Source organism: Dasypus novemcinctus, chromosome 3 (genome assembly GCF_030445035.2).
Source record: "Dasypus novemcinctus isolate mDasNov1 chromosome 3, mDasNov1.1.hap2, whole genome shotgun sequence".
NCBI lineage: Eukaryota > Metazoa > Chordata > Mammalia > Cingulata > Dasypodidae > Dasypus > Dasypus novemcinctus.
This window is the reverse complement of record NC_080675.1, coordinates 6,242,624-6,255,434: the sequence shown is the minus strand read 5'-3', so window position 1 is coordinate 6,255,434 and position 12,811 is coordinate 6,242,624. Positions and strand designations below refer to the sequence as shown.

General features: G+C 65.9%; 1 protein-coding gene across 2 annotated transcripts; it reads right to left on the bottom strand.

The window, feature by feature from the left end:
- Positions 1-202: 202 nt before the first annotated feature.
- Positions 203-12,465, bottom strand: SLC25A29 (solute carrier family 25 member 29). 2 transcript variants are annotated; one of them, XM_058291690.2, is made up of 5 exons: positions 12,260-12,465; positions 8,941-9,070; positions 8,282-8,325; positions 1,666-1,749; positions 203-1,579 (listed from the first exon to the last, which is right to left on the bottom strand). In XM_058291690.2, the coding sequence occupies exons 2-5, from the start codon at positions 9,065-9,067 to the stop codon at positions 845-847; spliced, it is 990 nt and encodes a 329-aa protein (XP_058147673.1). In that variant the 5' UTR covers positions 9,068-9,070; positions 12,260-12,465; the 3' UTR covers positions 203-844. The 2 variants fall into 2 exon arrangements, with proteins under 2 accessions (XP_058147673.1, XP_058147681.1); XM_058291698.2 differs by lacking the exon at positions 8,941-9,070.
- Positions 12,466-12,811: the final 346 nt, after the last annotated feature.

The following is a 12,811-nucleotide window of genomic DNA, read 5'->3' as shown; positions in this document are numbered from 1 at the left end:
CGTGGCTGCGCCCGGCGCCTCCTGATCTTCATTGCCCCAGGTCCTCACTGCTCCGCGGGCTCTGCGGACCAGGAAACAGGCGCCCGGAGAGCTGTCCCGCCGCCTGCCCGAGGCCAGGGGAACCCCTGGGCCGGCCCCTCTGACTCCAGGGTGGGCTTGGGAAACGAAGCCCCTTCCTCCACAACACGCGAAAGGCCTGCCCTTGTTTAAAAAAAAGCACCCGACTTTATTTCCCCTGCAGCCCGCGCCAAGTCCACCTCGTCCGGGCCGGGCACCGAGTGAGCACACGCCCCTGGAAGCGGCGCCGAGCCGGCGCGAAGGAGGCCGGAGCCCAGGGCAGAGCCCCCGCCCGCGCCCGGGCGCCCACGGCCTGCGCGGGAGTCCCCTGCGTCTGTCTGAGCTCACCCGGGCAGGCGTGGGGCGCTCGGCTGCCGGTGACGGGGCGCCTGGTAGGTGGCGGGGCAGCGGCCCTGGAGCTCGGCCAGGGGGAGCATGTGGGCAGTGAGCCCCTCGACGGCCCACCGAGGGCACGTCGGGGTGCCCTGGAGCCAGGCCGCGTGGCACCCGCGGGGCTGGGACTGCTGGGAGTGTCTGGGTGGGCTCCCCCAAGTCCTGGGAAACCGGCGCCAGGCGAGGGCGGCGCCTCTGACCTTGGCGTGATACGCGCGGGCAGGTGGCGCCCTGGCGGCAGCTGAGGAATGGGGCCCCCGGGAGGGGCGTTCCTGGCCCAGGGCATGGCTGGCACGTGGAGCCCGAAGCCCTGGGCGCCTGTGGGGGGACAGGCCGAGGGGCCCTCACCTCTCTCTCCAGGTGGGTTTCGGGGAGGCAGGCCTGGGCCGGGGGCTCACAGGCTGGAGGGCTGGGCCAGGGCGGGCCCCGCGGTCTCGGTCTCGGGCTGGGGCCCCTCGCCCCGCGCGTAGGTGAGCACCACGGTGACGGTGGCGAAGGTGGCGGCGTTGACGGGGAAGGCGCGCAGCAGCGTGGAGGCCAGCCCCCGTGTGAAGACGCGCCAGCCCTCGGCCCGGTAGCTCTGGCGCGCGCAGTCGAGCATGCCGCGGTAGCGCGGGGCGCCCCGCAGCCCGTCGGCCTGCAGCCGCGACTTGACCACGTCCACGGGGTAGGTGGAGAGCCAGGACGCCATGCCCGCCGTGCCGCCCGCCAGCAGCAGCTTGGGCACCAGCAGGCGGTCGCCCGGCTCGCAGCCCAGCGCCCGCGTCAGCACGTCGTAGGCCAGGAAGTAGACGCCGAAGCTGGGCGCCTCGCGCAGCAGGGTGGACGCCATGCCCCGGTTGACGCCGCGCAGGCCCTCGCGTCGGTAGATCTGCGCCAGGCAGTCCAGCGGGCCCCGGTAGGTGCGCGCCGGGCCCGCGTCCTGCAGCTGCAGCCGCGTCTTGGCCAGCTCCATGGGGCAGCAGACCACGCACTGGATGGTGCCGGCCGCAGCGCCCGCCAGGAACTGGTTCAGCGGCGAGTCGTGGCCCAGGGCCCGGAGGCTGTTGCCCTGCACCCCGAACACCAGCGCGTTGATGAAGGTGAGCCCCATGAGCGGGGAGCCCAGGCCCCGGTACAGGCCCAGCACCTGCGGGGACAGGGAGGCGCCGTCAGGGCCCGCGCCACGCCCCGCGGATGCCCGCCCCTGTCCCCGCCCCCGCCCCGGCCACTCACGCTTTCCTGCTTGATGATGGACTGGAAGCAGTGCACTGTCCCGCGGTACTGCGCCTTCTCCGCGCTCTGCACCTGAAGCCGCACCTGCAGGGAAAGGCGCGTGGGCTGCGGCCGGGGCGGGCCCAGCGGCTCGCTGTGGCTTCTGGAATTCTAGGGGGCAGGGGAAGGCTGGGTGGAGGGGTCTCTGCAGGGGAGGGGGGAGGGGGCTAAGAGCCCCAAGGAAAGCCAACTGCCTGGAGAACGGCCAGGGGGTCCCCAAGAATCCCCCTGGAGCCCGAGCTCTTGGACAGATGGAGGTTCTGCCTCAGGCTCTCACGGCGGCTGCCCAAAGCTGCGGCAGCAGGGCAAGAGCCGACTCCTGCACCCCGCTCATGGCCCGGGGGACACTCGGCATGGCTTAAGAGTGGGTCCTTCAAGAGAGCCGACAATGCAAGCAGAGGACTTGCATCCATCATCCGCATGGAATCTAAGCCCCCTCTTGATCTAGAGGTGGAGGGGACATCGCCGTCCCAGGGTCCACAGGATGGAGGAATAGAGTATGGATTAGAGTGGACCTACTGATATTCTACTAGAAAACGATTGTGACCAGCAATAGAAGAAATTTTAGCATCAAGGTGGAAAAAGTGGCCACAGTAGTTGCTGAGGGCAGGGAGAGGGAAGAAGAGATGTGATGAGGGGGCATTTTTAGGACCGAGTTGTCCTAGATGATATTGCAGGGTCAGATGCTGGACTTCATAAATCCTGCCATAGCCCCCTCAATGGACTGGGGGAGAGTGTGAACTGCAGGGTAAACTCTTATCCATGTGGGGCAGCAGTGCTCCAGAATGTGTTCACCGACTGTGACGAGTGTGCCACAAGGATGGGGGAGGTTGTTGGTGTGGGAGGAGTGGGGTGGAGGGTGGGGGGTATACGGGAACCTCATATTTTTTAATGTAACATTTTTTTGTGATGTATGTATCTTCAAAAAAATATAACTTACAAAAATGATAAGGTGGGGGGGTGGGGAGTGGGTTATAGGTTTTTTTTTTAATGTAATGTTCCTTGTGATCTATTAACTTTAATTAAAAAAAAGAAGGAAAAAAACAGACAGTGCATCCTGAAAACCCACGGCTGATGCCAGAGGGCTGTGGGCCTCGTGGTGCCATCACACGGACGCCTTCAGGAGCACCTGGTGGTGGGCACTGCAGGGCAGGGGCCCGGGCGGCACAACTCTGCAGCGCAGTTTCTGCCGGAGTCCCCACGGAGGGCAATGGTCATTGGTTAAAGTGACGCCGCAAGAGCCGAGTCTCCCTGGAGACCGCGTCAGCACTGGGGTGCTGGCCCGCAACCCTCATGCGTGGTCAAGCTCCTCGCTGCCCGGAGCAGCTCCCGGCTCTTGTCCGGCGGGCTCTGCGGTGGCTGGACGAGGAGCACTTCCTGAACGCCAAGTCGGTGTCACGGGGGTGAGGGGAAGCGGGCTCGCTTCCGGTCCCCGGATCTGAGTCACAGTGAGTCATTATTGCAGCAGGGCCACTTAGTGGGCACCGCCTGGGGCCTCGGGCCTCAGGAGCTCCTGCCGTAGGGGCATGATGGCCCCCACTCCCAAGGTGCGGGTTCGTGGTCTGGCCGGGGCGAGGGTGGGCTGGCGCCACGGGTGCGAGCCCTCCCGGGAACGACCAGGCCAGTCTGGTTTAGGAACCTTTTCCCGTTCTCTCCAGCAGGCAGATGCACCTTCACCAGACAGCGCACTTACAAAAAGGGTTTTATGAGGGGCAAAAAGCAAGGCCGTCTCTGCAGACAAGGCCTGAAGCAGCCGGCGCTCCACGGGTATGACAGGCACGACGCCCGCCGCCCCGCCCCGCCCGCCGCCCCGCCCCGCGCTGCGGGCTCTGGGCTAGGACTTGGCAAGGGAGGGACTGAATCTTCTGAGCAGAGCAGAGCAGAGCAGGTTCGCTCCGTGAACTTGAAAAGCACAGAATGAACACCACGGGCGCCGGCTCGGGTGGAGGCCTGCCGCCCCGGGCTTCGTGGCCCGTCAGTGTCCGGGGGCTCGGGGGACTGCAGCCCGGCCTCCGGCAGCCTCGACTGCGACGGACGCAGTGAGGACGGTTTCAACAGAGCCAACACTCCAGGGATCCCCAGCCTCGCCTAAGGCCACCTCGGGGACGGCAGGCCTGGAGCGACTCAAGGGTCTCCCACGAGGGACCCCCGGGCTGTGGCAAGCCCTCGCTGCCTGGGAGGCTGGGGTGGGGCATGGCCTACGGCTTGTGACTGTTGAGAGCTGAACGTTAACGTTCGGGATCACCGCATCCCCTTGAGGGCACTGGCTCCCATGGGGCTGGGAGAGCCCGAAGTGAAGACCCCAGACCCAGAGGGGCCGGTCTCTCAGCCAGCCTCTCTGGGATCCCCCCCAGCACCCATGCTGGCCCCAGGCTCCCCGCTCTCCCTCCCTGCCCGTCCCAGAGGGAACCCTGGGGTGGAGGGGAGGGGCGCGGAGGGTGGGGCCAGGCCCAGGAGCTGGAGCATGGAGTTGGCGGCGTCACCTGGGCTGTACTGCCCAGGCTCACCTATGGCAAAGGTGCGCTCGTGCTGCCGACACAGACGGCCCCTGCTCAGAAAGCGAAGGTGGGTTAAAGCAACACATGATTTCAACACCGCACCCAGGCCGGGGCCCCAGTGGCCCCAGTTAGTGTCCCGTGAAACGGCGCAGGGCAGGAAACTGCCTTGGTACGGAAGTGTGGGTGCAGGGCGCTGCCCCGGGGGGCGGTGGCTTGGTTGTGGGCGCAACAGAGTAAAACCAGAAAGCCCCAGGCTGGTCCAAGGGGCCTGCAGAGATGAAGCGCAGAGGGTCTGCCCAGGAGGTGGCCCGCGGCCACTGAGGCAGCCTGGCTGCCACGGAAGGAGGTCTGCCCCCCAACGCGCTCCCACGAAGGGAAGTGCAAAGCCAGGCCACGAGGCCGGACACCAGGAGGCAGGGCAGCGGGTGCCAGGGCAGTGGGCGCCAGGAGGCAGGGCGGGGGCCTCTGGGGAAGGGGAAGGGGGTGCTGGGAGGGAGGTGGGGGCTGCTGGGGTCAGGCCACGTTCCCCCAGGGGCGACTTCCTGGGACCTGTGCCTCGTGCACTTGGATTTGCACTTCTCTCCGGGCTAAACCTCAATTCCAAACAAAAGCCTGCGGAGCCCGAAGTCAGCCCCACCTTTGACAGAAGAGAGGCACGCCCGTGGTCCGCGCACCCTCTGCTCTTCAAGAGGGCTGGGGAGAAGCCCACCTAAGGGTGTAGTTTTTTCTTTTTTGGCTTCTGCATTTCTAAAATGGTGTAAATTTCCTTCATATCCCATATTACTATTCCAGTAAAATATGTGAGTACCTGAGGATTCAAACACATTAAAGCGTCTCTGGGAAGCAGACTTGGCCCAGTGGTTAGGGCGTCCGTCTACCACACGGGAGGTCCACAGTTCAAACCCCGGGCCTCCTTGACCCATGTGGAGCTGGCCCATGCGCAGTGCTGATGCGTGCAGGGAGTGCCTGGCCACACAGGGGTGTCCCCCGCGTAGGGGAGCCCCACGCACAAGGAGTGTGCCCCGTAAGGAGAGCCGCCCAGCGCAAAAGAAAGTGCAGCCTGCCCAGGAATGGCGCCACACACACGGAGAGCTGACACAGCAAGATGACGCAACAAAAAGAAACACAGATTCCCGTGCCTCTGACAACAACAGAAGCGGATGAAGAAGATGCAGCAAATAGAGAACAGACAACCGGAGTGGGGATGAGGTGGGGAAGAAAGGGAGAGAAATAAATAAAATAAACCTTTAAAAAAAAAAGCGTCCCTTGCAGCAGGGCATGCTGGGGGAGATGGAAGGCAGGGCGCCCCACGTGGCAGCTCCCCGATACTTTGCTTTTCTACGTGTCCTGGGTGTCTTTCAATGAGAATGGTTTTTATCGTTTTTATGACGGAAAAGAGTCGGTGAAACAAGTCAGTTGTGGTGGAGTGCCAAGCACGACCCCGTGGGTCATGCCGTGGGTGGAGGTCGTGGCATTCGCGTGCCAGTGGGACTGGCTGCTCCCTCTGGAGAAGAAGAGTTAGGCTTTTTAAGGCACGTTTGCCCAGGGGTGCTGTCGGGGGCCACAGTGGCAAAAAGGATCACAAATGGATTTTCTCCAAGACCACCCTCCAGGCGTGAGAAGGAGGGTAAAGGGTACAAAACCCCAGTGGAAATAAGCCAGGCATAAAAAGAAAAATAAAGGTGACCTCACCAATATGAAAGGAATAGAATATGCGAATTCATAGTCAAATGGAATGCAGATTACCAGGGGTCAGGGTGGGGCTGGGGCATGGGGGTGGGTGCTTAATTGGCTGGAGTGCTGTTTGGGTGACGGTGGCCTAATGTGCAGAAAGTAACTGAAACCACTGAATCGTATATTTGAAAGTGGTCTAAAGGGGAAACTGTAAATTGTAGGTATGTTACCAGAAATAAAACACCTATAGAGCTGTGCAACCCAAAGAAGAAAGCCTCTATAAACTGGCCTGTAATTAACAGCATAATTATAACATTGTTCCATCACTCGTAACAAAGGTACCGCCATAACGCAACACACTAATAGGGGAAACGGCACCGGGGTAGATGGAGCTCTATTTCTGCAGGAAGTTCCTGTAAACTGACAGCAGCTCTTAGAAGCAGAACCCCGCGTGGTGGAGAGAATCCCGGAGGGGCTGCTGGTCGTGGGCCTGGGACCACGGGCTCCCACGCCAGGGGCCCGGGGGCCGGCGGGAGCCTGCAGGGGGCCGGGCCTGGGTGAGGCACAGCCGAGAGGGCCCGGCCTTGGCCGCGCTGGGCTGGAGAGTGCGTCACAGGCGCCTCTAGGCTGGACGCGTCCCCGAGGCAGTTACAGCCCGTGACCACGGTGTCACCTGGCACCGCCCGCTCTCCTGGTGGCTCAGGCCTGGGGTCGGCCGCGTGGACGGGCTCGGCCCCTGCTTGCCAAGAAGGCCCGGCCCCTCGCTCTGCCCCCCAGACGCGCCCACTCTGGGGGGACAGGACCCCCTGACTCCTCGGCACCAGCCTCCAGCCTGACAACCCGGCCTGAGCGCAGGTGGCAGGCGGGGCCTCGAGGCCCCTCCCAACGCTCTCCTTCTGCAGGTGGCAACACTTGGGCCCAGAACCGGCCCAGGCCACGTAGCCAAGGGGCTGGCAGAGCCGGGGCTGGCAGAGCCAGGGCGGAAGGCGCCGCCCTCGGGCCCGGCTGGGCGAGCTCCCAGCCCTCAGGCGACGGCTCCTTTGCGAGGAACACCTGGGTAGGGCTCCTGCTGGCTTCCTGGAAAGAGCGGGCAGGGCGCCTGCCTCGGCGCCAGCCCCCAGCGCCACGTTCTGCTGCCAGCTCTCGGCTCACCTGCGCGAGCAGCACCACGTGGGGAGGGGCGGCCGCCAGGTCAGCGTTCACCGCGCGAGTGGCAGGCGGGCCCAGGCCAGGTCCAGCGCACCTGGGGCCCAGGTGAAGGTGCCCAGGCAGGGTCCTGACTTGGCCGGTTTAATAACGCCAAACCCCAGAAACAGGGAACACACCTGATCTGGAAATTTCCACCTTGGAGAAAATGAGTTTCTTTGGTTTTCGTCTGCAGCTGGGAGAACTTGGAGCTCGGGCGTTTATCAGGGCGGGGAGCTTGCCCAGAGGAGCGGCTCCCGGGCACCTGTCCCTCTCCCGGGCACCTGTCCTCCTCCCAGTCATCTGTCTGCCTCCCCAGGCTCCTGTCCGCCTCCCCAGGCACCTGTCCTCCTCCCAGTCACCTGTCCGCCTCCCCAGGCTCCTGTCCGCCTCCCCAGGCTCCTGTCCGCCTCCCCAGGCACCTGTCCTCCTCCCAGTCACCTGTCTGCCTCCCCAGGCTCCTGTCCGCCTCCCCAGGCACCTGTCCTCCTCCCAGGCACCTGTCCGCCTCCCCAGGCTCCTATCCGCCTCCCCAGGCACCTGTCCTTCTCCCAGGCACCTGTCCTTCTCCCCAGGCACCTGTCTGCCTTCTCGGGCACCTGTCTGCCTCCCGGGCATCTGTCCCTCTCCCGGGCTCCTGTCCGCCTCCCCAGGCACCTGTCCGCCTCCCCAGGCACCTGTCTGCCTTCTCGGGCACCTGTCTACCTCCCGGGCAGGGCCGCAGCCTGGAGGCGCCTCACCCCGACACCAGCAGCGGCAGGCACCGGCTTGGGTGCTCAGTGCTCACCGCTCTCTGAAGGTTATGTCCAGGGGAAGCAGTTTTGCTTTTTCCCTATTTCCATTTGCTCCCTGGACTTCTTTTCTTTCAAGAGCGCCGGGGTGCGGCGGGTTCCAGGAACAGGAGGGGCCCCGCCGTCCTCGGCCCCCAGCTCCCCGCTGGCCAAGCCCGAGCTCCCCAGGAACCGCTGTGCCGCTCACCCCAGCGGGGCACCGGGCCCAGCCCGGATGGGAGGGGAAGCGGCTGCCCCCGGGCGACAGGGAGCCCCCGCGCGTCAACCTGGATTTTAAAACCCACGGAGGGCCCTGCGGTTGTTGCCAAGGCCGTGGCTGGAGGGGCCGTGGCTCCTCCTCACGCCCGCCTCCGCCGCCCCGACGCCGCAGGCCTCTCCGGTGCCAGCGCCTCCGCCGGGCCCGGGCCACAACAGCGACGGGAAACTCACCTTAACTGTGTCAAAGGGGTGTCCCACGAGCACGCCGGCCACGCCTGGGGGAAGAAAGGGCGACTTGTGACCCAGACTGCCTCGGGAACTTGCAGTGGGGAGCACGGGGGGTGGGGGTGGGTGCCGGCAAGGACTGGGCAGGAGCAGCTGAGGGGATGGGTCAGTTACAGAGCACCTACTGTGCGCTGGGCAGCACCTACTGCGCGCTGGGCACGTGACATGAGCCCCTGTGGGCCTCACGTCACCAAGGATGAGCCAGGATCTGTCTGAGCCCAGCTGGAGTCCCTTCCTCCGCCTGCTGCTCACCACCCCGGGGACTGTCCCCGAGGAGGCTGCGCACTGCTCCACCACCTCGGGGCACGGGCAGGACTCTGCCCCTCTCCAGGGGATTTCGACCCTGACCTCACCAAGACCCCGACCTGAATCCTTCCACGGCCACTCGCCAGCCCCAGGAGCCCGCAAAGGACCTGGTGTCCGCCTGTGGGTGGTCAGTACCTGGGCCCCCCGCGCAGGGATTCCACGGGGCGACGCGCTGACCCCAGCTCCCTCCCTCCCCCGCCCACAGAGGCGGCTTGTGACTTTGTGCAACGCTTGCTGGGAGCAGCTGCCACCTCTGCCGGCCCTGGCTCCGCCCTGCACATCGGCTCACAGACACTTGCCGGGGTCCTGTGCGCTGGGCATGCTGGAAGCGCGCCTGTCTCGCCACCACCTCTCTTCATGGAAGGGGAAACTGAGGCCCAGCGTGGCCAACACCGACTCCCCAGCTTCTCTCTGGATGTTGCGCATACCCTGCAAAGTTTCCTTTTGTGGCTAGCAGTGTTGGCTTCAGACACAACTAAAACAGCTGGCGTGCGTCACGAACGTGCTGCTCTTAGCCTTGCACACACACTGCCCCTCCTACCCACCCATAAAGAAGGGCTGCTGGCCCATTTTGCAGATGAGGAAACTGAGGCACAGAGAAGGAATCTGTCCATGGCACATGGCTAGTAAATGGTGGAGCTGAGATTCGAACTCGGGCCGTGTGGGCTCAGGCTCCTTGCTGCTTCACCACGCGAGGTGGTCAGCATGCCAGGCGATGCCCAGAAGCTCATGGGAACTACCACACATCCTCCCAAACGACCCCTCCTCGACGTAGGGCCTGCCACCCCTTCCCCCCGTCTGGCGGCACCCTTCCCTATCTGCTGGTATTGGATTACCTGTGCCTGCTGTGTTGTGTCCAGCTCTTACGCTGTCAACCTTTCTTTTACTACTTCGGTTGAGAACTTTCTTGTCAACATCCAGTACCTAGATTTTGCTTGCTAACCTGGCCTGCAGGCACCTCAGACTTCACAGAAACAACTGCCGGATCTCACTTGACCACCTTTTATTTTATGGCTGATTTTACGCCTTTTGGCTGGTTTAGGCAAATTACCGGTCCCTCCCCTTTCCGCTTGTTAACTTGGAAGTTCAGCTCAGGATCACTTGTTTCTAACACAATCACCATCTAACAGCAGGTTCGGGACCTGCCTGCCACCCCCCCAAGGCCCCCTCTGGCCCCTGCTGTCCCCCTGCAGCCTCTCCAACGTTAACCTACGGACCCACCCAGGCTCAGGGGCTGGGTCCCCCCCCCCCATCCCGGGGTCTCTGCTCAGCTGCCCTTTCCACAGAGCCGGAGCCTCCCCTCCCAGGGAGCTTCTGGTCACTTCTTGTCTGCGGGACGCCTTCCTCGAGCCTGCGCAGGGGCAGTGCTGGCTCTGGTGGCCTCCTGGGCCGGGGCCTGCACGACCGTTCAGGGCAGCAGGTGGGAAATCGGCAGCCTGTGTTTCTTCCCCTGCGTCAAGAACCTGTTTATTCTGTCCCTGCACCTCTGAGATTTTATCTACAGTCTCCAGAAATTTTAGTGGGAGGTGTCATGGGCGTGTCCTTATTTTTTGCAAACAACCCCACCTGGCACTCCCGCAGCCCTTCTGCCTTGTAGACTTTCCCTTCCGATCCAGGAAGATTTCTGCTCTTCCTAATTCGCCATCCCCAAACCCGTTCCTTGTTCTGGAACCTCTACTACTCACCCAGCCTCCCTCTCCCTCGAAACTTCCACCTGTTTCCAGTCTTCTGTCTCTCAGCGACCCACCCCTTTTCACTGTAGGTTTTAAATTTTCTATACTGGAAAATCCTCGCTCCAGGATCTCTTTTCTTGGGGTGCAGCTGGATTCCTTGGTTTCTGGGAACCTTCGAGTGTTCTCTTGGCCTCATTTTTCCTTCCAGCTATGGTGCTCCCAGCCCTCCAAGCCCCCAGCGGCCAGCCCAGCTCTGGGGTCCCAGACATGTCTGGAAGGGCTGTGGGTCCCAAGTTGCTCCGTTCTAGCAACACCCTCCGCCAGCCTCCAGCACTGGGGTTGGGGGGCCCCAGGCAGCCACTCAGCATTCCCACATGCCCCCTGACTCCTCTCAGCGCCTGAGCCCCCCCTCTCAGGAACGAGTGGGTCCTGCTCCCCGCCCCCCGGCCAGGGCTTCCCGTCCTGCCAAGCCTTCTGACCCCAGTCACCTTGTGAGTCACCTTTGAAGAGGCAGAAGTGGATCCTGGCCCCCCAAGCCCCAGCTGGCTCCCCTGCCCTACAGGAGCTGGACTAAGGAGCCACTCAGGGGCCCAGGAGGTGCCTGGTAGCAGGGGTGGCGGGACGGGGCACCAGACCACAGGCTGCCCCCCCAGGGGGTGCCCTGCTCCACCTGCAATGGGCAGCCCGAGAGACAGCAGGGGTGCTGTCAATCAAGGTGTCCAACCAGAGGGGGTGGGCCGCCCTCCCTCCTGGGAATCTGCATAAATACCGACCCCTGCCCCCCAGGAGCTCAAACCAGACGCCAGTCGGCCTGCCCGCTGTGCCAAGGACCCTCCTCGGGCGGGCCAGACCGGGCCAGGGCCGAGGGTGGGGGCTGGCCTGGGCACAGGCAGGTCGCTAGCCTGGGGCCCTCGCCGACCCGTGGGAGGAGCGCCGTGTGACTTCCTCCTCCTGTCCTAGCGGGGTTCCTCCTTGGGCACGGAAGGCGAGGAGAGGTTTCCCGTCCATCCTCCCCCACGTCCTCGGCGGGAAGGCGGTGGGCACCCCCGCGCCCCGCGCTCGCCCCTAAGCGGCGGGGTGGGCCGGGTGAGAAAGGGCAGGGGGCTGTTCCCGGGGGTCCCACGGGAGCCACAGCCCAGATGAAAGGAGGCACGAGTGCCAGGGGCGGGGGTGCCCGGACCCCAGGGCTCCCGCCTAGAAGGCGGCGCGCAGGAAAGGACCGCGCCCTCCGCGAGGCGGAGGGAGCCACCCCGCACCGGGCCAGGGGAGGGTCCGCGCTGGGGGGAGCCAGGCATCGCAGAAGCGCCCCCCTCTCCCCTCTCCGACGCCCCGGGGCGGGGAGAGGTCTCCCCGCCACCCGTGAGAGCCCTGGGGTCCCCTGCAGCGGGCCCCGGGCCGGGTAGCTGGCTGGGACAAACGGGGGTCCCCGAAGGGCCGTGCCCTCCCCGCCCACCGCCTCTCGCCCGGGCGGAGAAAGCGCGGGCCCCACGGGCAGGCGCCGCCGCTAGGAGTCCGAGGCTGTGCGAGGGCCAAAGCCGAAGGGCCGCGGCGGGCGGGGCAGGGGTGCGGGGCAGGCCCGGGGCCAGCCAGCCCCCCGCCGGGGCACCGCGCCCCGAGCTCTGCGCCCGGGGTCCCCGGAGGCTGCCGCGGGGTAAGGGCCTCTCTGCTGGCGGCAGAGCCGCGGGGCCCGGCCACGACCGCACCCGCCTGCGCCCTCCCGGCACCGGGCGGGCCTCGGGGCTGAGGCCATCACGTGGGCGCGCGCGGGAGCCCCCGGGCCTCGAGCCAAAGCCGGGCCTCCCCTCCGGGGCGCGCCCGGGGCAGCCCCCGCTCCTCCGGCCCCGCAGGCTCCGCGCGACCCCCGCCCCGGGCCTGGTGGCGCTCGCAGCCCGCGACGCCCCGGGAGCCCAGGACCCCGCGCCCCGCCCGCGCCCGCGCGCCTTACCCCCCGCGCAGCCGGCCAGGAAGTCGAGCGCCATGCCCGCCGCCTGCGCGCTCCTCGCCGGGGCCGCCGTCGGGCGCCGCGCGCGCTGGGCTCGGCCGGGCCGCCGCCTCCTGGCGCTGAGCCCGGGGGCCGGTCGGGGGCGGCGGCACACGACACTTGCCGGCGCTCGTCCCCGCGCCCGCCGCCTGCCCGCCGCCTGCGGTCGCTCACCTCGGGCCGCGCGCCCCGCCCCTCGGGCCCGGCCGGCTCCGCGGTGGGGGGAGGCGCGGGGCGCAGCCAATGGGCGGCCGCGGCGCGGACAACACCCCGGGGCCTGCGCGGCGCCGCCGCGCCTCATTGGCTGGGCGCCGCGCGGGGCGGGGCGGGGGGGACGCGGCGGGCGGGGGGGCGCGCGGGGCCGCAGACAAAGAGTGTGCTTGGTGCGCCCGCCCGCGCCACGCCTGCCTCTACGACGCGGCCCGCGGCGGCGAGGTCGGGCGGGCGGCGCGGGGGCCCGGGGCTTGGACTCCGGTGGTTGTGAGACTCCGGGCGGCGAGTGGCCCCCGGGGGCTC

What these genes read in the sequence shown, in the direction of transcription:
- SLC25A29 (XM_058291690.2), bottom strand. Translation starts at nt 9,067, where the DNA reads ATGCGCAACATCCAGAGAGAAGCTGGGGAGTCGGTGTTGGCCACGCTG. An exon ending in ACCCCTTTGACACAGTTAAG is followed by an intron (nt 1,750 to 8,281) that starts GTGAGTTTCCCG and finishes CTTTCCCTGCAG; the next exon opens with GTGCGGCTTCAGGTGCAGAG. An exon ending in CCATCATCAAGCAGGAAAGC is followed by an intron (nt 1,580 to 1,665) that starts GTGAGTGGCCGG and finishes CTGTCCCCGCAG; the next exon opens with GTGCTGGGCCTGTACCGGGG.